Below are 26,829 nucleotides of genomic sequence, written 5' to 3' on the forward strand. Positions count from 1 at the left end.
TGAACAGATTAGTAAATTACTGTGACTATAAATTATTTTTCATAAAATTTTAGTTTAATATAGATTGTACTGGTTTAGGGCAGAACAGTGAGACAAGATCTGGTTTAATAAAGCACCACTTGATATATTTAATGCCAAATGACTACATATATACTCAGGATATCTTAACTGTTCATAGTTGATGTAAATGCTTTCATCTACTTAAAAACAAGATGACTTCTGTCCTATGGATCTGCTGCTTTGTCACTGTGTAGGTAGTGGGTATAATTTACATATTACTATTTGCAACATAAGGAGCATTCATACCTTAACTCTTAAAATACGTACTTTAGAGGTTGTATACAGTAGCCTGTCCCATGACTGGGACAAAGTAAGGACAAAGAGTTTGTTTGTTTGTTTGTTTGTTGTGGTATTGTACTGTTGGATAAAAAAATTTGTGTGTGTATGTAATTGTGTATAGGCTTGGGGTTTGGCTGTGTTATATACTGATTAATTTCTGTTGCTTGTTTCTAGGAAGTGGCTGTTTTTGTCTTTGATAAGAAGCTAATTGACAAGTATCAAAAATTTGAAAAAGATCAGATTATTGATTCTTTAAAACGAGGTGTTCAACAGCTAACCAGGCTTCGACACCCTCGACTGCTTACTGTTCAACATCCATTGGAAGAATCTAGGTAAGCTCTGGTAAAGTTGAGAAGAGACATTTTTAATCATTGTCTTGGTATTGGATGTAAAATATCTGGAGCATTGAACACACACCATCTGATGAGATTCAAGTTTACTGTATTTACTCATAAGATAATTGTTCTTTCTATACTCAGCACGCTCAGCTACTGGTAGAAACACCAGAAGCACAAAAACCTGTCCAGTTGCTTGCTGTGCTAGAAAGTGACGTAACAGTTTTTGGAGGGGATTCATAAAAGAAAGGTTTGCTTGGAATATTTGTGGGTGTAACGTTGTGCAAGCATGCTACAAGATGTTTTTACAATTTCAGGTCTTTCCAGAGCACTTATTTTTGAAGAAATCTGTCATGGGCTCCTTCTGGAGAGACTGTATTTGGTCTTTTTCTTTTGTGTCTCCCCAGTAACATATAGTTGTGTTGAACTGTTGAACACTTTATTCCTCCTTTATGGGGCAAATGGATACTTGATGTACCTGCACAGTTGAAATAGATAAAGGAAGACCATATCCTTCTGACCCTAGCGTGTAGGTAGTTTTCCCACTATTAATAGAATGTCTCTACAACAAATTATTTGTATTCAATATAATTATATTTATATATTATATATAATGATGTATAGGTCTTTACATGCATTTATATAATGAATAACTCCTTATTTATACCAAATATTTAATATGAATATGTTTACTTGCAGCTTGTCAGTTAATTCCATTGACAACACTGGTAACCAATATTCATCTATATTTAACTTGTTATTGGAGAAAAGGATTAAAAAACAAGCTGAAAGTTAACTCATAATATCATTGCTACCGATTAAAAACAGTAGTGTGAGGAGTCCCAGATAATTTACTAAACATTCAATTTGTTACATTGTTACATGTAAAAAGCATATGTGGTTCTGACCATCATTTTTATTTTTAAAGTGCTTTCTTTTTTTTATAGTACTATAAATTTCATTCTGATATTATTCAGGAACTGTTAGAGAAGCTGCACTGTAAGACATCAGCTTTTGCAATATCCAGTTACTTTAACTGGATTTACTCCAGCCTTCCATTACTTTGGTTTGGACCCTTTAATTAGCTTCTAAAGCAGAAAATAAACACTCATCTTTTTATTCCCTCAAAACAACAGTAATCACAGTTTGTTATGAAAACCACTGAATAGTTCCCTAACTATTTTCTGTCATCCATGCCCTCAACCATAACTAAATGTATAAGCTCTGCGGTAAAGCTGAAGTCAGATTGAAAATGAAGGACTTTGTCTTTCTGTGCCCTGATTCTTCCTTGTGATTTCAACAGAAACAACTTTTATAGCACTGGTCTTGCTAATAGACATGTGAAAGGTATGTCAGTAACAGAATGGTAGGGAGGAAACCAAGCAAAGAAGTTCCGTCAGGTTGTCTGACACCTATGCTTCAGTATATTTTACTTTTCAGTTGTTTTTCCTTTAGAGAAGCAGTAGATAAAACTAAAATCTGGGTGAGTAATAGAAGGTTTGCATGTTTCAGCAGCCTTATTTTACTTCAAAGGCCAAGCTTGTTAATTATTGAAATACTAAAAAAGTATGTAGTAGATCCATGCTGAGACATTGTGATATTTTTATGGAAAGAACAAAAATTTAGGCCCTGTGTTCTTGCCTGCAGCTTTATACTCAAAAATATGTCTTTGTTACTGTTACTCGGTGTCTGTTCTCTGTATTCATACTGATGCAGTATTTAGTATTCTCATGAATTAATCATTCTTAAAGCATGTATGTGTGCTATTATCCACGTAATGCTTTCTCCAAAAAAACTTTAAAACAGTTAGGAAGTGAATTGTAATGACTGTCCAGGGCCTTCACCAGTGTTCAGACCAGTATGAAGAATGTGGATATAAAGAATGACTCTATGTTGGAGTTTGGGGAACTGAGACATGTATTGGTTTCAGGATCAATTTTGAAATTTGGAATTTTGAAGCACAGTGTTATGTGTCTCCTTTATGTGCAGAAGTTTGCTTCAAACACAACTGACACAAAAATGCATAAACAAGACTAGGAGTTTTACATGACAAAAAGAATCGATAAAACAACTTAGAAAATAGTCACTTCAAATGCAAACTGCAGTTCATAAAGCAAGCGTATTTGTGTTTGCAGCTCTTCTTTTTTACTACTTTGCAAACTAAAAGAATATTCTGGTGCTACTTTATATTACATTAGTTTTGTTCCTGATCATTGACAACATGAAGTATTGCTTCAGTGAGGGACATCTTGATTTTAGGCACAGGTAAAAGCCTGATTTTACAAGTCTTAATAGCAGTAAGAATTACTTGCTTGATCTTCTTGAATCAGAACATGAATATCTTTTCTTTGTTAAAACCTTTTTGAAGCACTGTGTGTATCATTAGTGATTTATGTGAATGTTAGAGAATAACTTAAATCTAGTATTTTTTTAATAGTTCAGATATTGATATATTTCTCTTTAGTATAATATTATAAGGATCCAAAACCTGAAATATAGTATGGTTTTTGGTAGCACCAAGTGTACTGGTAACATATAATATGATGTTTGCATGGTTCTGTATTCACAATCAGAAGTCTTATTACATTTACTTACAAGAAATTCTTTAATGCATTTCCTATACAGGGATTGCTTGGCATTTTGTACAGAACCAGTCTGTGCAAGTTTAGCTAATGTTCTTGGCAACTGGGACAATCTACCTTCTCCTTTACCATCTGATATTAAAGAATACAAACTTTATGATGTGGAGACCAAATATGGTTTGCTTCAGGTATGACAGGTTGTCCTTACAATTTTCATGTGCATTTAGTATTAATAATTTTTTTGTGAAGTCTGTAAACTGTCAAAGTTTTGTCTATCTCTAGCAAATCAAATAATTGCAAGGTGAGAGATAATAGTGCCCTGATCACTCTAAGTGTGAGAGAGGATTAACACTGGAGGTTCTAAGTTGGTACTCTTTTTTGCTTATTCTGACATGTAAAATACAAAATTCAAATAATATTTATTTTCCCTATGAATGTCCACACTACAGCTGTCTCTCCTGTATGTGAAACTTTACCTTCTGTGGAGAACCAGTAGCTTCCAGGTTTTGTTTGGTGAATATCCTGATCAACTTTGTAAAGCATTTTTGTTCTTCTAAGATCATAGTGTGGCCTGAGGGGAGAGGGGAATGCACCACCACACTTAATGCTGTGATAGTTAATGGACATTAGTAATCTCATCTGTTAATTACCCATCTGTGTTTTATTTTCTTCATGCATAGTTTTGAAGACTATAGGCTAAAATAGTGGTGAAAAATTGTTTCTTCGTTAATTTATGAATTTAATTGTGACCATAGGAACAGAATTTTTATAAATGTCTTACGAGATGTTTGGGGAAATAGTTAAGGTGAAATAAAATGATCTTTTATTAACAGGTTTCTGAAGGCTTGTCATTTTTGCATAGTAGTGTGAAAATGGTCCATGGAAATGTTACTCCTGAAAATATAATTTTGAATAAGAGTGGAGCATGGAAAATTATGGGCTTTGATTTTTGCATCCAGTCAACAAATCCATCTGAACAGGAGGTAATAATCTTTATATTTATCATCATTAAATTTCAAATTCAGGTCATTGTCTGAAACCAGTTTCATGACCTTGGGGTTCCAGTACAGAATCATTTATTTAATATTCACCTCTGTATTTTGTTGGCAGGAAGTTTGAACATATGGCACAGGTCTGGATTTAATTGCTGCGTTTGGTCATCACAGAAAAAGAGTCTGAGTTGGCTCAGTGGAGTCAAAATAGACTAGTGGTGCTTTCAGACAGAAGCTGAGGCCTATGTCACATGTGCTCACCTGCATGTTGGATGACATGCAAAACTACCTAATTTAATCTGTTGTACCCGCTCAGTGCCTGATTGCTACCTCCTAAAATGAATTCCCATCATAGTTCATGTTTCTCTCTTACAGCAGTGCTTTGATTTTTACATTACAGTTCCCAGCTCTAATATTCAGACTTAAATGCGTCAGCTAATCACTCTAAGCTACAGACAGAGATTCTTAACAGTTTTGCCTTACTCTGTTTCTGTTTGATTCATAATTGAATTTGAGTAGCTTAATTATTTTTTGCTGCTTGAGTTTCTTATTGAAAATGCTCTTTAAAAATCCCTAATAAATGTACTTTCTTTTACTTTTCTTCTCTTGTAGCCAAAGTTCCCTTGTAAGGAATGGGATCCAAATTTACCATCCTTGTGTCTTCCAAATCCTGAGTATCTGGCACCAGAATATATTCTGTCTGTGAGCTGTGAGACAGCCAGTGATATGTACTCTCTAGGAGCTGTTATGTATGCAGTGTTTAATAAAGGGAAACCAATTTTTGAGGTCAACAAGCAAGATATTTATAAAAGCTTTAGTAGACAGCTGGATCAGGTATTTGTTCTATTTGTGACTATTATTAATTGATTTTCATATTTGAAAAGTTACTGTTTTAAAATAAATTTAAATATGTAGAACACTGTATCAGTGCTTCAACGTAAACTATCTAATAGTGGTATCTTGCCTTGCATACTGTCATTATACCAAGAAAAAAAGAATCTTAGAAAAAATGGAAAATAAGAATATGTCTTGAGAAGGTTACATGCACCAACTTTATAAACTACAGATTGCATTTTTCATCTGATTTCTCTGTAAACCTGTTGAATACTGGTCTTGTGGAATAATGCTTACCTGTTGAAGTGAACAATATAAAACACATGGCAGTGAAATACCTATGTAGGACCATTGAAAGAGGGCTGAGTTTGGAGTGATTTGATCACTTGACATTGTCATTGGTATCCTCATAGCTCTCAGTATTTCACATTCTTTGTGGACTGTGCATATTAACAGAAGACAGTGTCACGGTTTAAACAGTTTATTGGATCAGCTGATATAATGTCCATTCATTCATATGCAGCCTGCCTTTGTCGTAACCTCTTTGGGTGCCCATTGCCATAGCTGTGTGCCCTGTGTTTTAATGTTTGTAGACAACACCTCATATAATGACATTTGCCTGTTTAAAAGATTCCATATTTGTGTTCTCTGATAACCTGAACAACAGTGGGAAGTTGAAAATAGTGGAGTGGGACCTGAAACAGCTAGATGGTTGGGAAACAGAGAGAAGACAATGAGGACTCAGAAACAAATGGGTTATAGAACAGGAGAAGGGAGGGATATCAAAGATGTGGGAAGAAAAACTATCAAGTATAGTGCTTTTGTATATTGGAAATAGTTATATACAGGATTTTCTGACTTCATGGTGCATGTGCTTAAATTACTTACGCAGCTGAGCCGTTTAAGCTCCAATACTCTTCAGAATATACCAGAGGAGGTGCGTGAACACGTAAAGCTACTCTTAAATGTAGCTCCAGCGGTCAGACCAGACGCAGATCAAATGACTAAGGTCAGTTCATGGAATATAAAGTAGCCATAGGATAGAGGGAAAATAGTGTTTGATGTGTAGAGCTATTTTTAAGTGTTTTCTGTTAATCGTTTTAGTTGAAATGTTAAATGTTTTTTAACTACTTCGGAAATAATGTTTGTTGATGTCAGAAGGTGTCCTTATGCTGACCTTTATTTATATAGAAAAAACAGGTACTGAGACAGAATTTAGAATAATTATTCAGTGCAACACTGTTTTATTCCTTTTCAATACAGTTGGAAGCTTTTGTATGCTATGTTTTTATACAATTCAATCTTTAAAACTGTATTGGAAGGATTTTAAAATGCTAAAATGATAAAGGACAATAAATGTAAGGATTAACTTTTGGCTTATGATTTAAATATGCAGAAGAAAAAAGTATATTCAGAAATTAATTGCAAGTAGAATAACGTAAGTTTTCATTTGACAAACTGTGGCTCTGCTTTCCTATCTGAAAGTAGAACTTAAAAGAGTGATTCTTCCTTTGTCTTATACCCCTTTTCTTATATGTGATAGCCTTTCAGGTTCCTGTTTATAGATTTGCTTTGCTAAACAATTTTATTCTTTTGCTATCCTATAAAAAGATTGTATACAGAGAGAGAAATCACTGTTTTAACAGTTGGAAGAAATAGTGAATGAAGAAGAGAGAGGGAGCAGGTAATGGGTTCTGTCAGCATATATGCTGAAAGATGGCAAGTGAGGGAGTTGGCAAATATTTCTCCAGTATCAACTCTCTTGTCTGAAGGAATAAAACAAATCTGTAAATGGTTGTATTTAGCAATATGGTTTTATAAAGATGTTAAGTCTCTTTTGCCACAGATACACTGCACACTGAATTGTATTAGAGCATCCAGGGTTTCCTGGAGTTTTCAGGGGTGGTAGCCAGATCTCTATGACCTAATAAGTAATCCTTTATTGTAATATTAAATAGCATAATTATTCCTTTTAATCAAAGTTTTTACTTTTCATTACATTTTTCTGTAGACAAAACATTATTTCATATACAATAAGTTAACTTAGATGCTCGTAACATGGATGGGTTTTTGCAAAATACCAGGAAAATTCTGTCTTAATCAGCCTGTATCTGTGAATATTATACTACTTGATATTTAAAAATGTACTCATTTTTAGTTGCAGATATGTCATTGTAAAGGTTTTCTATAGTGCATTGCAAACATAAATAGATGATTCTATTTTGGAATTATTGTAGCAGTGTCAATGTTATCTCCCTCCAGATCACAAACTTTTGATTTTCTCTTTAGATACCATTCTTCGATGATGTAGGAGCAATGACACTTCAATATTTTGATTCATTATTTCAAAGGGATAACCTGCAGAAATCACAGTTTTTTAAAGGGCTACCAAAGGTTCTGCCAAAACTACCTAAGGTATGTCTGAATGATGTCTTGAAATAGCAAGTTAGAAAATATGTGAACATCTATTAGCATTCTGATTTTTGGAAACTGGAATTTCTTTAGCATTGTACCACAGTTGATTGCAGTGAGACTATCAGAATAGAGCTGTAGGAAAGAAAGGGAGACTAGAAAACAACTAGTTTGGAAATACTCCTCAGCTTTAAATAATCCTTTAAATGGAAAATGGCAAATTGTGCTATCAGTATGTGTGAGGAACCATCATTTGCATGTCCTGTTGTAGTTCACCTCAGTTTAAAGGCAAGTTGTCTTCTCTCCATTTAGCAGGCTTTCCCTTTGTTTCCAGATGTAATCATAGGTCTTTGAAATCATCTTGCTGCCTTTTCTCCCAGTGAGATTACTTCAGCTTTTTTTTTTTGTAGCAAGGCAGTACTTTAATGTTGAATAGTTTAAAGCTTCCTTTCCTTAATAGACTAAGTGCTTTCTTGTGCTGGCAGTGCCTAGAAATCTCAAAGGCAAATGCCTGTCATTACGGATTTCTTCTGTGTGCTGTTAGACACTATGTCTAGACTGGCTCCTTTTCCTTTTCTGGTTTACCTTAATTTATATAAACCATAATGCATATGTGATAGAAAAATAGTAGTAGTTTAATACCTAATAGAATAACTGAGCTTCTCAACCATTGCATTAAATTTCTTTATTTTTAATTCTGTTTTGCACTACACAGTGCAAAAATCAGACTTCATGTTTAATACTCTCTTCTAATTTAGTGATTTTCTACTTTGATCAGAAATAGTTGCTGTTTTGAATTTGGCATGTATTTCACCGAACTTTAAACAGGCATAGATGGAGCTAATCATCTTCAGCGCTTTCTTTTTTTCCTTTTCCTATCTTCCAAGTATGTTTTATGAGGGAAGTGACTGTGCCCTTGAACTGTGTATTTCTGTTTATTGGCTTGAAAAGCATTTAAAGATGTCTGACTCTACAGTAGACATCCACAGTGCAAATGCCTATTTAGGGAATGTACCTGGAGTTTTACTGGGAAGTTTAGTATCATTATGTGTTTGTTCATTGAGTGATAGGGAACAGAAAAAGGGATTATTTTCTGGGGGTGATAGTGTCTTTTTAAGGTCTTTTTTAAGGGTCTTTTGAAAGAAAACACATGGAAAATAAGGTTTTCTTAATTCATGTATGTATCTGAAAGTCCTAATTTCTGTACAGTTTATTGCTTTTTGTTGAGCTTCACAGTTGTTTAAGTCTCCAGTTATATTTTGAGAGCTAGCAGAGAAAAGTAAGCAAAGTAGCACAGTGTAAATTAGCTGCAGTATACTGTGAAAATAAGAGTTCTAAACTGAAAATTATCTGTCTGCTTTTTGTAAATATCAGGTTAATACAGAAACTGCTGAGCTGGCACAATGGTGACTTACTGCAGTGCAATACAGCATGATGCACGCTTGATTTTTGTTGTATTTTTTTGTTGTTGTTGTTTTAGCGTGTTATAATTCAGCGAATTTTGCCTTGCTTGACTTCTGAATTTGTGAATCCTGATATGGTACCCTTCGTCTTGCCTAACGTTCTCCTTATTGCTGAGGAATGCACCAAAGAGGAATATGTCAGGCTCATTCTGCCTGATCTTGGTCCTGTTTTTAAGCAGCAAGAACCAATCCAGGTATGTTAATATTGTTCAGATTAGAATTTTTTTCTTTGGTGTTTTTTTTCTCTGAAAAAATTACTAATTGCTCTATTTGCCTTTTCCAGCTTCACACACATTGCCCAACCTATCTGTAGTTTTCCAACCAGTCAGTCTTGATTCATGCAAAATAGATTTTTCCAGGAAATACACAAAGCCTGTGCTTTTTCAGATGAATTTGCTAACGAGATTAGATTAGCAAAAAGGGAAACATTTCATGTACCACTTAATTCTTGGTTTTGGTTGATTGTAGAAGGTATATTTGTAAGCATTTTATCACTTATCTAGCTTATCTGAGCAAGTTGTACAGTATGATATTTGCATATATTCTTCGAGTAGCTGAACCTGTGGGTTTTTTTTTTTCTTTGTGTCCAAATTGCTGACATTGGGATCATGGGATGAAAAAATTGTAACTCTAACACTCTCTTAGAATTGCTGTTTACTCATGATAATAAGAGTGTTTATTTCAGGGTTGTGCACGAATTTGTGAAATTTGTTTAATTCTGTTTGCTAAATGTGATATGTGAAGATAATTATGTTCTTTTCACTGTAGTCTAAATGCATAAAAGTAGTAAGACAATTGTTACTGTAACGGAGCAAAAAATTTACAACTTTTTATCATCACCATTTGCATGATGATTCCTGAGAATTCTGTCACTAAGTTAGGCATTGTGCCTCCACAGAGCAAAGGCACGTATGCATTCCTTCCAGCTCACCTTGGTTTATTGCTTTATGCCATTATTTCTTGGAAGAGCACCTAAAGGGCAAGGTAAACATAGAAAGGAACAAGTAGACTTTTTATTTCTGGGTTTCAGAAAAGTGGATCAAAGAATTCTCGTTATACTGAGGAGGGGAAGAAAGGGAACAACTGTGTAACTGAGAATACCTTGGAAAATTTGAACTACTTAGTGCTGTTTACTTTTGGTACACTGAGGCTTTGTGTTGGCTTTGTTGTTGTCTTGAAAAAAGCAAACATTTAATCAACCAGAAGTCAGTGAACATCTCATTTGTGCTATGTCATCCTGGAAGGTAACACTGTGTTTCGCTGCCTTTAACATTAGATTCGTGAGAAAGATTCTCACTGCCAAAAGTTTGTAGCAAAGTTTTATCAGGAGCATAATGGACACAAAAGTTGGTTTATGTCTTGAGAAATGAGGGAAGCAAAATACAAACTTATGGTCAGCTCATAAAGAGCAAGCTTTGCCAAATTTTTCTGTAGCTATGTAGATACTATCTGTTAAGTTCTTACACTGGTATTTTCAATGCTAAGTACTACATGGCTTATTCAACTGTTATTCCTGTGGTCTTTTTAATATGGTGAATTTTCTTTAAGTAATCTAAGTCATGTTTTCAAAATTAATTTACCAGGAATTTGAGAAGGAAATGCAAAGGTTCAGAGTGCTAGAGGATAGAATTCTAAGTCTGACTATCTTTGTGCAAGGCAAAAAAGTTTCTGTCTGTTTGTAACTCCTAGAGAGGGACAGAGAATGTGCCAGTGTTTCTTCCAAATGCTGTCTTGAGATAAAGATTTGTGTGAGGTGCCTGTTACTTGACTTTTGAAGGATACTTGGGTTAGGAAATAAACGCATCATAGGGAAACTACTGTAATTCAGTGTGAAGAAATTGTTAGTCAGTGTTCACAATGTCGTTGTATGAGGAAATTTATAATATGAAAATGAAGTATTTAGTTAAACTGCTCATTTATGTCATACGCTTGGGGTTAGTGTGGAGTAACGTGTGCTGTAAATTAACATCGCAGCTTACTCTGGCATAGCTGCCCAGACAAACCCTTAATTTATATTTGCAGGAATCTATGGAGAGTTAGCATAGGATGTGCTGTGAATCCATATTCTAATTCAGTCCACCATAGTGTACCCTGAGAAATACTGGGCTCTGCACTAATAAAAGATACATTAATGTTTAGAGTGCAACTGCTGATACTTGCTTATTAGATGGTGTATATGAATCTGTGACTGTAGCATCTTAGTTTCTACCTAAATAGATAAAAAGTAATGAATATGACCCTAGAAGCTAAAAATAAAAGGTGTTCTTTGGAACATGAACTGCATTCTAGTTAAACACAAGTAGAGAGATAGAGAAATAATTCAGCTTTATCTTAGATGAAAAACATTGGCAGGCAGTGGGAAAGAGCTGAACTGCTTCTGTGAAGTCTAAATTACTGTATAGTACTTGGTTCTTATTTTAGAGGAGATTTACTAGTTGTTAAATAAGAGGTTTCATTTACATTCTTTTCAAATTTGCAAAAGCAATCAAATGGTATTTCTCCAAAGCCATATATGTAACTAACATAGAAACTGTAATTCCACAGTATTATGGAGTTGTTAGAGATGAACAGATGTTGTGAGCCCATGAAGGTTTCAAAAAACCAAGTTTAGGACAAACAAAAATTCTATATTGAAGAAAATTATAAAATCTTACTTTAAAATTGATCTTGTCCATCTTACCCTTTTCATCACAAATATGGGGTTATCGTATCAGGAGCAATTTTCTTGGAATGAATAAATGATTTTGTGTATATGTGCAGCTTAGGAAATAATAAATATACAATGAGAAAACATATATTAACTGCGGTATAAAAATCTATTTTTCTTCCCTGTGTCGAGGTCTGATACTTCCATCCCTGGAAGGCGGCAGGCCCCAGGTGGGCCAGGGCCTCCCTCCTTTCCCCAGCATTGGGCCGGGGGCAGGTGTGGCACTGAAGCCCTCCTTCTCTCCTGTAAGAGAGTAGAAAAAAAACCAAAACCAAACTTTAGAGAAGGACTGCCTGGACAAGACATGCTGCAGAAGGAATTCCAGGCAGAAAGAGAGATAACAGAGCCTCCAAGGTCAAAGCTGGCAACTAGAGAAGAGAAAAGCTGTGAAAGTGGGGAAACTGCTTCTCTCCCCCTCTTGCTCTCTCTCCCTTCAGCAGGGAAGAGACTGAAAACTAAAAATCCCTGCCATCTGTAGAAGATTGCTGGGGAGCGAAAACCCCCCTCTGCAGCTCATGAAGGAGCCCACGCCGAAGCAGAATGTATGAAATAGATGTGACTCCATGGGAGGCCTAGATAAAGAGAGTTCTGCTGGAGACCTGTGGCCCGTAGAGAGAGAGACCTACACTGAAGCAAGTCGGCTTGGGTAGAATCTGGTGATCCCAGGGAAGGATCCATTCTGGTGCAGCTGAGTTTGTGACCCTGAGGGGCAGCAGAGAATGGAAGAACTGTTGCCCGAAAGGTAGACTCACCTTAGAGATGTCCATCAAAGACTGTCTCTCGTGAGGCAAGACCCCACAGAAAACAGGGATGGACTCAGAAGTCATTATCCCTTGTGATCCTATGGTGAAGATCCATGGTAGGCAAGTGTCTCCTTGCAGTCCATGGAAGACGCTACAGGGCCTCGGTAACCACCCAGCCTCTGGTCTTAGCCTGGGAGTGGGTAGGCCCAGCCCTGAGGTCGACATAGAAGAGAGAGAGAAACAGTTCCAGCTGCAGTGAATCAGAGTTGTTGTCCTAGAGATAATAGAAGAAGAACTTTTGAGTCCTGCAAAATTATTTAAAAGACCTGTAGCTCCAGAAATGGAAGAGACTGCTTTTCCTCCTAAACTGATACAAGGGGGGAGGGGTATTTCTTTTACCTAGGTAGAATTGTTGTATATATATAGTTCTTTAGTTTTTATCTTGCTAGTAATAAATCCTAATATTATTCTCCCCAAATCAGATCTCTTTTGTCTGCATAAACCTTCTCTCAACTTATATCAGTTGTGTGGGGGGTGAGAGAAATTAGCCCAGAGCAAACCCACAACACCCTGTAAAAGAAGGGAAATAATTAGGGGAAATTTGTAATGTGGTCTTGATGTACTTCTGTTTCTACACTTTGATGCTTCTGTTTATTTGACATACAGGCACTGATAGCTATGTATTTTTAGACTTAAATTTTAAGTCTAATTTCCTCCTATAAAATACTTGGCATTGTTTCCATTCAACACACTTTGTCCGTCTAGTCTAACCTGTTTTCTAAAATGAGTCTGGATATCAATGGATACTCAGTGTCACCTTTAGCAAGTTGTCTTGCCTGTCTGAATCTTATATATTAGAAAGACTCTCTATTTGAGTATTTGAGACTGAGCCTGGATGAGTGATTTAAAATAGTGGGTAATTTTTAAATGGCTAAGCCTGAGAAAGGTGAATCGCACTATGTAAATGTGCTATTCTAGTGTTATCTTTTAGGTTAATGTGATGTGAGATTTTTTTGACTTTTTTTTTTATTTTATGATGTACAATTTCCATGTGAAATAGAATAAAGGCATTTTGTGGCCATCTAGTAGCTGTAATATTGTTTTCATTACATCCCTATTTATTCTAGGCACATGGAATACAGCTTTTATGTGTGGAGTTGTGATCAAGTGCTTTGAGGACAGAATTTGAGCCATAGGTTTTTGAAAGTTTAGTTTTTCATAAGTGATGTGTGTATAAAGATTTATCTGTGGGTGAGTTTTTACAAAAAACCACAGTGTAAATAGAAACAAGAACTCCTTACTTAGCTATTTGGATTTGTTATTTTAGAGGGGTTAGTCTAGAACATGCATATTTTGTTTGATTTGTGTTTGCTCTTTTTAAAATGCAATAATATGTCAAAGTGTTTTTTGTCTTCCATGCCTTCAGGCAAGCAACATGGTAAGTGATGACATTTACTGAGTTCTAAGAAAGCTTGTGAAGTTTTTATGATATGATACAATACACTTTAAGTTGTAAGCATATGCTTTTGGAGTTAAAACTTTCAGCTTCTGAATTGTCCTTCTTTTAATAGATTTTGTTAATCTTCCTGCAAAAAATGGACTTACTTCTAACCAAAACTCCAGCAGATGAAATAAAGAACAGCGTTCTACCAATGGTTTATAGAGCCTTGGAAGCACCTTCAATTCAGATCCAGGTATAGTAATTGCATATTTTTATTTAAACATTTATTTAAAACATTTTTTTCTCTTCCAGCTGATGTGCCAATTTTTTAATAAACTCATATGTTTGTTTACTTGGGAAAAAAAATATAAAAGATAAAGCTGTGTAATATTCCTGTACGTTGAAAGAGATGAGTGTTTTAATAAAGAAAATTTGGTTTTAATAAAGGTAAATTTAGTTCCCTTATTTTCCAGGGGGCAACCACTTGACTGGTGTTCTAATGCTCCTATCTTAAAATCTCACTAGCCACAACAGCAAAAAGTAGGATATGCATTTATGCTCCATTGCCTGTGTAGCAGAAACTATGCAGGCAGGCATGCTCTTACCTGTCAGTGACAGGTGGCTTATTCTGAGGTCCTTCTAGTAAGAACATCTGTACTGACAGTTAGTTACCTTGGAAGACCTGAATTGCTGTAAAATCATATTAATATACCTTCTGGTGACATTTTTATGTATATGTATTTTGATTTTTCTCTTTATTCTTTCTCTGTCTTTCTAAAGTTCATCTGTTTGTTGGGGTTTTTGTAATCATTCTACTGGAATTGGCTTCCAGTTACCCAAAAACATCCAGGGGTGGGAGGAGGGGATAAAGAAACAAAATATTTCCTAAAGAAGGATTTGGATAATCAGATGTGACTTCTGCCTTTGCAATATTATGGAGAAAGGTTTTTTGTTTCTAAATACCTGGCATGAGTTTTTTCTGCATCAGTAGTTTAGTTATTCAGGTATTTACTTGCAGCATACTTAATGTTACTGTCTCTTGTGGTTTAGTTTGGGCTGAAATTGTGTGTTTATTTTTTCTCTGTTGCTGAAGTATGTTTAATCTTGACATGCTCTTTTATCTTTCAGCCTATCATTGTACTGCTGTTGATAGTACTCATTCAAATTTGCTTGCTTTATGTTAGCTTGATGTAATAAAAGCTGGTTTTTATATAAAGATGTTTTTGAAAATGTAAGATATTTTTGCTATCCAAATACTTTATTATGGCTCTATGAATCCTCTCTTTTCTAAAGCCCGTTTCCAAGGTTCTGTATACATACCATGATGCTTTATTATTCTAGCTATTTTGAAGTGAGTCTGATAGATTAAAGTCAGCTTAGTTGAACATATGTCCTTAAAAGGAAAGCTTAAGAAGGCATTTCAAACTAACTTGGATATTGAGTAAAATTTTATAATAAATGTACATGTTTCTTTTTAAACTTGTATGGAATTTTTTTTGTAGGAGCTTTGCCTAAACATAATTCCCACGTTTGCCAATTTAATAGATTACCCATCAATGAAAAATTCATTAATTCCAAGAATTAAAAATGCATGTTTGCAGACTTCTTCTCTTGCTGTGAGTATCCTGGTAATTTTATCTCTTAGTCCTCAGAAAATGTTGTTACATTTAATTACTTTGGCTTTTCTGCTGTTGTGTCTTTAAAGAAAATCCAATCTGTGTGCTCTGATTTCTCTTTTTAAATTTTGTAAACTACTTTTTACCAGTGCAAAAGTGCCATTTACTTCTTTACTCTAACAATTTTTAAAGTTATTAACGACTTATTGTGTTAATAATACTGTAAAATTTTTGGAAGTGTGTTCCACAGTAATATACATTGACAGTGTTTGTCATGCAGAAAAGCCAAGGTTTTGTGAGCATTGTGTAACTATATGTGTTTTACTTTTGTGACACAAAAGGATTTTTTTAAACTTGTCTTGAATTTTCAGATATAAAGGTGGTAGTTTCAGTAGCACCTGTTTTCTTCTGAGTTTTGTGAGGTTGTTCTTTTTTCTTGGACAAAAGTATAATAAAGAGTTTGTTTAATTCTCATCATACTTCACAGGTCCGGGTAAACTCACTAGTGTGCTTAGGCAAAATTTTGGAGTACTTGGATAAATGGTTTGTACTTGATGATATTTTACCTTTTCTACAACAAATTCCGTCAAAGGAACCTGCAGTGCTTATGGGAATTTTAGGTAATTAATACTTCCTACCTTATTTTCTTTTGTTCTTTCATGTTGTAAATCTGAGAGCTTCCTCTTCATTGATCACGTTTACATAGTGTATTGCTAAAATGACTATTTAAAACTTCCTGTTTCTGGTTCTTAAGTATGTCCCTGCTCAGTTACCTTATGTGCTGCAGGTACATCTGACACTAGTACACATATTTTTAGTCTTCAGGGCCCAGTGCAGTTCTGAGCACTCATTGCAGGTCTTGGGCTGTGACACTTTTATGGTCTGTACGCTCTATAGAGCCAGAGAAGCTGTTTTCCTCAGAAGAATGTGTGATCTGTCGTCTTTCAGATAGTCTTTCAGGTCAGATGCTATAAATGATTGTCTACAAATCTACTGTTCTTTACTGCAGGTTTCGTTAGACTCATTTTGTTGGATGTTTAAACAAGTAGTGCTGCGTTTTGCAATGAAATGGAACATGAGTTGGGTGAAGTCTCACAAAATGACCAACAAAACCTAATGGCTTGTTGAGACCTCACTCCCAGCTGTGCTTTCCTAGTGTCACTTGGTGCCTGCCTAGCTCAGGATGGGTGATTTTAACAATTTCAGTGCACTCAAGGAGACCAGATGACCAGAGAGACAGCCAAGAAAGAGAGGCAGCCTCATGCCAAGTCTGGAGGACAGTGACCATTTCTCTTACTGACAACAAGGTGTTGTCAGTAAGACCATTTGTAACAGTTGAACTATGTCAACAACAGCCTTCATTAAACACCGTAATAATATGTAATAGCAACATTATTTTGATTTGCTCAAAATCAGTAAGACGGCATCTATTTGTACTGATTTAGAACTGCCTGTCTCCCTTAATCCTTGCAACTTTGACTTATATTTCCTCTCTAAGAAGAGGGGCACTGGGTTTTTTACTTAAGTTATGTTACTGCTGAATTCTACTCTGATACAGTGAATAAGTGAACCCTTGTTTGGAAATGATGGGCTAAAATCAATTTTATATACCCTAGCAGTCCTTTTCTCCAGAATCATAATACCATCTTTCTTATATGTCATTCATACCTTCTTTGTCTTGGTGACTGCTCTGTTCTACTACCATAGAAAGTGAAGAAAGCTGCTGTGTCTTTTATGCTAATATGTTCAGTGTTTGCCACAAGAGCTGGACTATTTAAGCAGAAACACTATAGAACTTGTGGGCTTAACACTGTGCCCTCATGCCTGTTGGTATTCTTTTTTTCAGAGATTTTAGAATAGATAAAGATTACGCATGATTTCTGATCCCAAGTGTACCACAGTCAGATACTTCTAGGTAACAATATTTGTAAAATACTATCAGAGAGCAGTGTGATAGTTAATCCTAGCCACTTTGGTATGCCAGGAGAGAACATATCCTTAGTTAACACAGCTTGATTTCTCAGTGGCAATTTGTCACTTTGTGGTAACTCATTTGCACATGATCTATTCAAAGATGGATATTCTCAGATAATTGGACAGAACAATACATTGACTAATAACAGGTTTCATAACTGCAAAGTATGACCTTGGGCATCCTCTTGTTCTGAACTGTAGCAAAACCTCTTGCTGTTATAAGTTCCTGTTGTAAAAGAGTACTTAGTCTCTTGGTCATGTTTGTCCCTGCTTGCACAGAGTGATTGTTGAGGTGATCAGTACATATATGAGCGCGTTACTTGGAGTTTGTTCACATTGCTTACTAAGCTTAACAATTTTTGCTATTTTGCTGTTGTATGGTAGGTATTTACAAATGTACTTTCACTCACAAGAAGTTGGGAATTACCAAAGAGCAGCTTGCAGGAAGAGTATTGCCCCATCTGATTCCTCTTAGTATCGAGAACAATCTTAATCTCAATCAGGTAGGAACATGAGTGTTTTGCATGCTTCTACTTCATAATTATCAAAGAATAAATTTAAACTGTTGTCATGAGAAATTCATACATTACTGGATGTCTGTATCTGTTATGAAAGCAAATAGTACCAAAACCCTTTCAAGTTTTACTGCATTTGCATGTTTAAAGTGTGTCATTTTTCTGTATATTTAAGTGATCTGGTATAAAATTCAAAATTAATACTATCACCTTCCAAATATCCTGCAAAAGCAGTTAGCTACTAACATAATAAGAATTCAAATTAAATACTTTGTTGCTATGAAATATTTGGAAAGGGAATACCTAGTAGGCTTGTTTGTTTGTTTGAAAATTAATCTGGTAGTACTCATATGTGAGGGGGTTTGTCTGCATTGTTACTTTTTTTATTTATTTAGTGGAATACATTTTTCCCTGTTCCAGTATGCACTCTGCTTGTAGTTTTGTATCTAATGCATGATAGTGAAGGTGATAAATTATTTAAAAATCTGCAGTTTCTGACATTATATATTGTAGGTTTTATGAGGTATTACCTGTCAAGTTATACCTGGCTGAATTCCATCTCTCCAAAATCCAAACTTATTATATATTTCTTTTCCAGTTCAATTCTTTTATTTGTGTTATAAAAGATATGCTTAACAGATTGGAGGCAGAACATAAAACAAAACTTGAGCAACTTCATGTCATGCAAGAGCAACAGAAGTAAGTATTCATGTTTACATTAGAGAAGAAGTCAATTTTTTTTGGAATGTTAGAAAATTCTAGCCATAGCAATAAAAAGATTAGTCAATTCTTAGTTCAGTTGAGAATTACCTCAAATAAGCACAGTTGTCAGAAGGTTTACTAGTCCTAAAATTATGATAATATTGTGATATTAGTGGATTTATAGAAAAAAATCCCTTTATACAGTTCAGTTGCAGTTTATTATTTTAAGTCAATGATTTTTAATTCATTAAATGTGAAAGTTCATATTGAGCTCTACTAGTACTGTTTTATGCCTTGCTTCTATATGCTAACTTGCTTTCCTCTAGTTGCTGAGAAATAAACCGTACTGGAGAAACATAAACATTGCAACCTTTTAGAAGGCTGTGATGTTTTAAGATTTTTAGAGCTGTTTTATGCAGTCTGATACGAGGTGAGATTTCTGAGACAAATTGGACTTGGACTTGGACTATCTCAAGTCTGGGTCATTCTGTTCAAAAGGAGGAACTAAGACCACGTGAAATGGTTAGGAGACCTTTACTGTTTATCATAGTAACATTTCCCAGTCTCTTAAAGGCTATATATAAAAATGACAATGGTCTCATAATGAAATTTTTTGGTATTAGTGTGTGGCTACACAGTTATCTTTGTGTAATATATTCTGCACTATGTAGATCTTTGGATATAGCTAACCAAATGAGTGTGTCTGAAGAGGCAAGATCTAGTGGTACAAACAATCAGGTAAGCACCAATATTTTATTATGTAACTTACACATAGAAATTTGAAATTTAAAATTACTTAGTTGATATTTCTGTTACCTTTCTTTGCAACATTTCAAATAATGAAGTTTTGTTTCTTTGAACTTAAACAGATCGACAAGGTATTTAATAGTAGTGGAACTGACCTTCTAACTAGTGGATCTGATAGTAAAGAAAATGAGATGTCATCAATACAGAAGAAGGTGGGCTTTGCTTTGTTTTGCAACTCAGTTGTGTCCAGCTGTCTAATATAAGGCTGATATGGTTGCAGAAAAAGAGTGTGTGTAAATATTTACCTTTTTTAAAGCTTTAATAGAAAAACTAACCACTTTTTACAGCACAACACTACACATAGTCACATGTGCATAGTCACTGAAAAATGTTCAAATCATATCCTTGAATTTCCACAGAAGCCTTTCCTTGAAAATAGCTGCATATGAAATAGGCAGCAGTTAGGATTATAAATTTGTGGTAATTTTCTTTCTCCTTAATTATAGATTTCAGTGAAACTTCAGCACTGGATTTAGGTAGTAAAATCAAACTGGGGGCATTTCTGATAAAATTACAAAGAGAAACGAAGATAAAATATAGAATTTCAGATAGTAGCAGAGATTAACATTCACTGTACAGTTTCAAGTTAAGTGAAACTAAAGAGGTAGTATGGGGTTAAATACAAGATGCAGAGAAAAACAGGACATGAGATAGAGTAGTAAACATAAGCATAAACTATTGTATAATTCTTTTCATAGTAATAATTATGAAAATGGCTCCCCAGAATCTGTATATTTTATAATTTTCATTTCTAGTTATCCGAATCCTCTCACTGATTTTTGACTAAGGGGGAATGATTTTATTATTTTATCCTTCATTATTAACAAAAATAGAGTTAAAATACTGAAAAGGCTCTTGAGTAATCTAAAAATAAAATTCCCTTTCCAACTTCATGGTCAATTGCAGCTCTATATCAAGTTAGTAACCATATGAAAATAAAAACTATGAAGAACACTTTTCTTATGCCCACTATTAAGAAGACAAAGCTCATGTGGTTTTGTTGATATATCTCCTTTATTTGAGACTGCCCGAATTTCTTGTGTTTATTTGCTTTAAGTACGTGTTAGCAATGTAGTAAATGTTGTAATAGATTTTGTGCTTATTCACTTTCTCTTTTGTGTCTTTTGTGCTTCTAAATAATTATATTTTTCTACCATGTATTGAAGTGACAGTGCTATTTATGAAATACAAATATGAATGTACAAATCACCGGGTTTTTTTGCAACTTAGTATCAGTTGCTTTCCTTTTAAAGGCATCACTTACACTGGAAGAGAAGCAAAAGTTAGCTAAAGAACAAGAACAGGCACAGAAACTGAAAAGCCAGCAACCTCTTAAGCCACAAGCAACTGCAATAACACCTCCAGTGAAGCAGGTGAGAAAGAACGAACTACTGCACTGCTTCTATTGGATCTCTAATGCTTTTAGCATTTTTTCCTTCTCTGAGTCACTTTTGTTTTCTCTGGTAGTACAATGGCACAGCTGAGAAAAACTAAATTAAATTTTTGTGTGCCTGGCATTTGCTTCATTAGCAGTATTCCAAGAGTTTCCAAGGGTATCATTATTATCAGAAGACCACTGTTCTAGATGAGGAAAAAGGACATACTAAACTGTGTAGTCTTAGTTGTCAAATTAAAGCTGCATAACAATTAGTTCTAAGTATCAAAGAACAAAACCTAATTTCTCATGTGTATAATTAAATTTTCTGCCCAATTCCATGCAGTAAATTCTAATTTCTGAAAAAGTAATGCCAGTTCTACAGGAGCAATCCTAAAAGTGTTGCAAGAGTGTTTGTACAGGAAGACCATTTAACTGCATTTAATGTATTTTGCAGACAAAAGACTTGACAGATACCTTGATAGATAATATGTCATCTTTGACTAGCCATCCTATCAACAAAGTTCAAGTTGCATCTGCAAACAGCTTCTCTTCTGTTCCTTCTATGGGTGTTGGAATAGGATTTTCGTCACCTGTTGACAACACAAAGCGAAATATGACAAATGGGCTAAATACAAATATGGGTTTTCAGACTGCTGGATTCAGTATGGGAGCAGGTCTCGCCACTCAAAATTTCTTCAGTGGTCCAAGTGCAACAGGAGCAACCAAGATGAACATTGTACCAACTGCCAGTATGCCAAATTACAGTCCTATGAATGCTGCATCTGCAGTCTCTCCGTTGACACAACAAAACAGACCTCCAGATATGTCTGCTCTAGATAATCTTTTTGGTCCTCAGAAACCCAAAGTTAGCATGAAACAGTTGGCTCAACAGAAATCAAACCAGTGGGTTAATCAGTTTGTACCACCACCAGGGTCCCCGAATGCAAGCAGTTCAGTCTTGGGACCTCAGATGAACATGATGGGACAGCCTGGCTTTGGTATACAGGGTAATCCTTTCTTTTCTCCTCAGAACTTTGCACAGCCAGCAAACACAATGACAAACAGCAGCTCAGCTAGTAATGACTTAAAAGATCTTTTTGGGTAAAATGTTTTGTTTTCTTCTTTCAAAGACTGATGAAATTTGGATCATGGGTAAGCTGATTAACATCTTTTTTTGATTAGTAAAAGCACGATTTGGGGAAACTTTCAGCCCAGCAAAGTAAAGACTTTTGCACTGGAAAAAAGGCTGATGTTGTATTCACCTGGTACTGCAGTGGAATTACGTAAGTGCAAAGTCATCTTACATGCTAAAGATTTCCTGTCTCTTTACTGAAAATGAGAACGATGAATGTAGGATGCATATATACAACTGAAAAAGAAGCATATCAGAATTAATCAGAGGTGTACTCAATCAACTCCTATGAAATTTCGTACAAAATTTTGTTTCTTAGGTTCACCAAAAATGCTTAGGGTATAATGATTCTAATGATTGCAACCCTCCACAATTAATTCATGTTGCCTCAATTTAGCACAAACTGTCATTTTTGCCATATGACGGTTTGAAGAAAGGAAATTCTTATGCTGGCCCAAAAATTTCAATAGCCACGTTATATAGAAAGAACTCTAACCAATAACTGTGAAAGAGGCTAAGAGAGCATATTTTGACTTTCTTTTCTATCTATATAATTATAATTAATAGGTAGTAAACTACAAGATTCATCAGGCATAAGAAGTTGTTTTAAAATTTTGTACAAGTTTGGGACAGAGTAAGAACACTGCTTCAAAGGTCATGCTTGTTTACAATCTCTTTTATAATGCCAGATCTTTGTTACAAGCCCCATAGCAAAAGCAACATACCACTTAAACAGGATTTTAAAATACAGATGGTGACTTCATCACATTTATTATATATTTCAGTGTTTTGGCTTATTTGATACCACTTATAACTGATGTGTAAAAAAGAATGGTGGTAGATATGAAACCTCACAAAATGAATGTTCTCTGTAAAATTCGCGTGTTGACTGCCACAACTGTGTAACTAAACAGTTCTGTGTAACTAAACACACATTATATAGTTACACAGAAATATCTTGAATTAATCCATAATTTTTGGCTCAATTGAGAAGATGGAAAAGGATTGCCTTATACAAGTTAACATGGTTGTGTGAAAAAGGAGACTACCGTAAATTGCCATGACTAAAATGAACTATTTAATTTTGTTTTAACTCAAGTCGTTATGAAGGATAGATTGACATGAAGTGAGTTCTCAAATATGGATTTGTAATCTCTAGAATATATGGTAAATACACAGGTATTTGAGATCCTTTTTATTGTATTGCTCTAAAGTCAATAAAGCTCTCCAGAAATCCAATTAGTAGTTTCTTCTACTTCCCAGAAGGTGTATGTTCAGCTTGCCCATGATGGAATCTCTGCTCTGTCAGACACTACTGTTGGGGTTTAACTTTTTCTTTCCTAAGAATTTCAAGAGCTTTCTTAGATAATATTTTGAAGACTGCAGATGGCTATTTTGAGAAGGAAAGAACTAGTTACCTCTTTTATGGAAAGCCTACCTGCTTTATTTTTCAAAGCCTTTCACTGAAGAACCTGTTCATTCATTTGCTGCTTAAGAAACCAAAGGGCCTTATGCTGTAAATGTGACTTGTATTTTATTATATTTCCACAGTTCCAAGCAGTAATAGCATTTAAGCATATTTCTTAAAGTATCAATTTATGTATTACAGCTGCTGCCTTAGTCCTATTATTTTACAACACCTGGGACCAATGGAATTGTGGTCTAGAAAACAATCCCTAACACACTGTAATGCTTATGTGCTGTTAATATTCATGGTAAACATTGTAGGTTATATTAGGAGATCTGTGTAAATTTAAGTACAATACTAGAACTGTTAAACTATTTAAGTTTGCTGTTACTCTCTATACTCTGTTACACTAATGTCTTCTTTTATGTCAACTCTTGAAAGCTGTGTTTTGTTAGGATAACTTAAAGCAGACCTTTGAAGAATTACTTGAATCTGTATTCCTCTAAATTATTTGGAAAATAAGTTTATATTAAAAGCAACATCTCATAGGACTCTACAATGTATTAGATTAATATATCTATGGCAGAGGCAATCTTAAATATCAGTCTCCTGATCTAGGGTTTCAGTCACTGATCTCTCTGGACTGAGGGCTTTTCAGAACTGGATTTTAATTTAACTTATTGGAGGGGATAATAACTGAAAATATTGGTAAGATTTCATATACTAGACCTCCTAAACTGTGGGCTTAGGGTTTGTGCTTTTGGCATGGGCTACACAAGAACATAATCTATTTTGTAAGAACAAAGTAAAAAAAAATCCTACAAGTTCAAATTAAAAGAGGCTCTTGTATGAACTGGTAGTATGATGGAATAAGGTTTTTATCTGTCTCAAGAAATAGGATTTTTTTCCATTTATATTTGAAACATAATTTTGATTTCTTGTTTGCTGCAATCTTCAGAATGAGCAAAACAGAATAACAACAATAAAGAAAACTGAAAAGGGTGCTTTATGAAAGTCATAATGAAATTTTCCAGTTACTTAAAAATTAAAAATAAAGGATAACTAGTTAAAATGAGAGAGTCAAATCCCTCTCCCATGTACATGGTTCCTGCTCAATGTGTCAGGAAACTGTGTGTGTGAGGTTCTCTAATTATTTCTTCTTAGAGGAAAGAGGACTTAAAAGAGGTAAGTCACCATGGCCATGTGCCACGTAGCTCCTGCTACATTAGATTTTAGGAAGCCTTGTCCAGTTGATCCACTTGCAAGTGATTGTCCTGAAGCCCTGCAAGAGGCTGGAAGACTCATATTGTGGCCAGAGGGAATACCATTGTTTGAGAGCAGCAGTTGTACTTCACATCCAAGATGTTTGGGAAAGAATGTGGATATTCCAGGAGCCTTCTGTGTCTGGACTTGAACGGGAAGCAGTGTTACATCTGGCTTGGCCTGAAGCAGAGGGTCTGCCTAGCCCTAAGGTAAAAATAAAATGGAGAACAGAGGTTTGAAATAGGTATCTGATTAAGAGATTACAAGTGCTGAATTACAAATTACTGAAATAATAACCTGATAAAATATAAATTCTTTTTTACAATGTCTTGAACAAGACTGTAAAGTACACTAAGTTTCTGCCCTTTTTAGTCAACCTAATTTAAAGGAAAAAATGTGAAAGCCCAGCAGGTTATGAGCATACCTTTATTCTACTGTGGAAATTAGAGCAGAGTCTGGGCTGAAGTGCCCAGCCCTTTAAATCAATCTTTAATTGATTTATCTGTATTGTATTCACCACAAAAGGAGAAAAGAAGTGAAAACAACTGCCCATCTTACATATGTGCATTAGTTGTGCTTTGGCTGCTCTGGTTTATGCTGAATGAATGTGACTGTACCAAGACAGAAGTGTTTGTCGTATTAGAACTGGTGGTTCCATTTGGTTTTAAGTATGAGAGTCTCTGAAATATCCTCTGAAAACTCAGCCTTGGAAAACAAACTAATCCTGCTAGAGGGAAAGATTGTATTAAAGAGGCTCAAAAAACCTTCTCTGCTTGGGCTGGTGGAGAGGAACATTAAAACCACTGAGTTACAGATTAGCTTAGAAGCCCCTGGTTCTGACTCTTTCAGGAGGAGAGAAACAGCACAGGTGTCATTTCAAGGATGGAGGAGGGAGCAGATTTTCTGTTTCTTTTCATCACGCCAATGGTGTGAATAAGGCACAGAGCAGCTCATGGAACCTGCTCGTGCAGGAAGACAGCAATACCAGAGGAGTCTTTTGAAAGGTAAAGGAGTCCACCAATTATTTGGGAGATGTGGAGAGAAATTTTTTTAGTGGGAACATGGGTAGAATGCCCTAGTTTGTTTTACTGAAGATACTGTGATCTCCTCTCTCTAAGTAAGAAGTGTTGTGGGGAAGTTGTAGCCTTACACAGGTGCTGAGTACCCCAAGTAGAAGGCTGGATTTTTGGGTGTGTAGGTACACAACATTTTAAGCCTTATTCTTTAAAACTTTTCTGTTAAGTTTTGTCTTTTTAGCAACAACTGTTTCACATTTATGTGGAACCTTAATAAATACCCTGATGGCCTTTTAAAGTAAGGAAAACTTATGTTAGCTTTTGTATTATAGCCCCTGTTGTAATGTTATCTGTGTCTGTAGATAGATAAGTGTGTGTATAGACTACATGATTTTAGATTTTTCAGTTCAATTGCACCAAAAAAACCAAAAATTAAATGAGAAGTTAGATTTTAATCAAATTCCATCAAGCTTCCATACAGGTTAAGAATTACATGATTCTTGTGTTATCTATTATAAATGTATGTGCTTAATCTGCCTATGTCTATGTGACTTGAGCATAAAAAGAAAGTTTTTAAAACATTGTTTTATGAACACTGGATCTTGCATTGCAATGAAGTTTTTGGACTTTAGAGTGACCTTTGTTAATGATTAGGACTTTTCTTTCTATTGGCCACGAGTGGGGATGCTGATCTGTGCCATTTCCAATGAAATAAATATGGGGAGGGAGAATACAGAAGAAGTACCCTGTTGTATATGTGACGCCTTTTTTGTTCTTTGTTAAGAGATATGCTGCATTTTATATACTCATTGTGAACTTTTACTCTGAAATGGCTGTGAGGAAACCTATCTGGAGAATTTTCAGATGAGTTAGCTTATTTTCAAGTGGGGTCCTGCCTTGTACCTTACTTTCCATTAGGTTATGACTGCTTTGCAAGGAAGTTACACAAAGCAGTAAAACCTTGGATTCATACACCAAGTCCTCTTGCCTTCCAGGCCTCACACTTGTATCAACAGGACAAATAAGCTCTGAAGTTGTATTGTCTGTAAGTTCTTTGAAAGAGTTCTAACTGCTGTACAGATTTCTGAGATGAAGTTGTAAATCAAAATATGTTATAGTGAACTCAGGCCATGTGCAAAATATTTAATATTTGTTTATTTGTCTAATTGT

The 26,829-nt window shown here is 35.1% G+C and overlaps 1 protein-coding gene across 3 annotated transcripts in view; it reads left to right on the forward strand.

Annotated features, from left to right (window-relative positions):
- The window catches only part of SCYL2 (SCY1 like pseudokinase 2), a 33,753-nt gene extending 10,542 nt beyond the window's left edge, over positions 1 to 23,211 (forward strand). For 2 of the 3 annotated variants that reach the window (XM_027885830.1, XM_027885831.1), the window contains exons 3-19: positions 514 to 671; positions 3,300 to 3,444; positions 4,090 to 4,239; positions 4,861 to 5,082; positions 5,975 to 6,091; positions 7,372 to 7,497; positions 8,975 to 9,151; positions 13,834 to 13,845; positions 13,979 to 14,101; positions 15,351 to 15,464; positions 15,952 to 16,084; positions 17,823 to 17,941; positions 18,552 to 18,652; positions 19,327 to 19,393; positions 19,525 to 19,614; positions 20,716 to 20,835; positions 21,295 to 23,211. In XM_027885830.1, coding sequence (XP_027741631.1) covers positions 514 to 671; positions 3,300 to 3,444; positions 4,090 to 4,239; positions 4,861 to 5,082; positions 5,975 to 6,091; positions 7,372 to 7,497; positions 8,975 to 9,151; positions 13,834 to 13,845; positions 13,979 to 14,101; positions 15,351 to 15,464; positions 15,952 to 16,084; positions 17,823 to 17,941; positions 18,552 to 18,652; positions 19,327 to 19,393; positions 19,525 to 19,614; positions 20,716 to 20,835; positions 21,295 to 21,945 — 2,625 coding nt within the window. In that variant the 3' untranslated portion in view covers positions 21,946 to 23,211. The remainder of the gene's footprint in view (positions 1 to 513; positions 672 to 3,299; positions 3,445 to 4,089; positions 4,240 to 4,860; positions 5,083 to 5,974; positions 6,092 to 7,371; positions 7,498 to 8,974; positions 9,152 to 13,833; positions 13,846 to 13,978; positions 14,102 to 15,350; positions 15,465 to 15,951; positions 16,085 to 17,822; positions 17,942 to 18,551; positions 18,653 to 19,326; positions 19,394 to 19,524; positions 19,615 to 20,715; positions 20,836 to 21,294) is intronic. The other variant, XM_027885832.1, reaches the window with a different exon arrangement.
- Positions 23,212 to 26,829: the final 3,618 nt, after the last annotated feature.

The sequence above is a fragment of the Empidonax traillii genome, unplaced genomic scaffold, assembly GCF_003031625.1.
Source record: "Empidonax traillii isolate 1590-97213 ecotype Southwest subspecies unplaced genomic scaffold, ASM303162v1 scaffold172:size1107868, whole genome shotgun sequence".
Classification (NCBI taxonomy): Eukaryota; Metazoa; Chordata; class Aves; order Passeriformes; family Tyrannidae; genus Empidonax; species Empidonax traillii.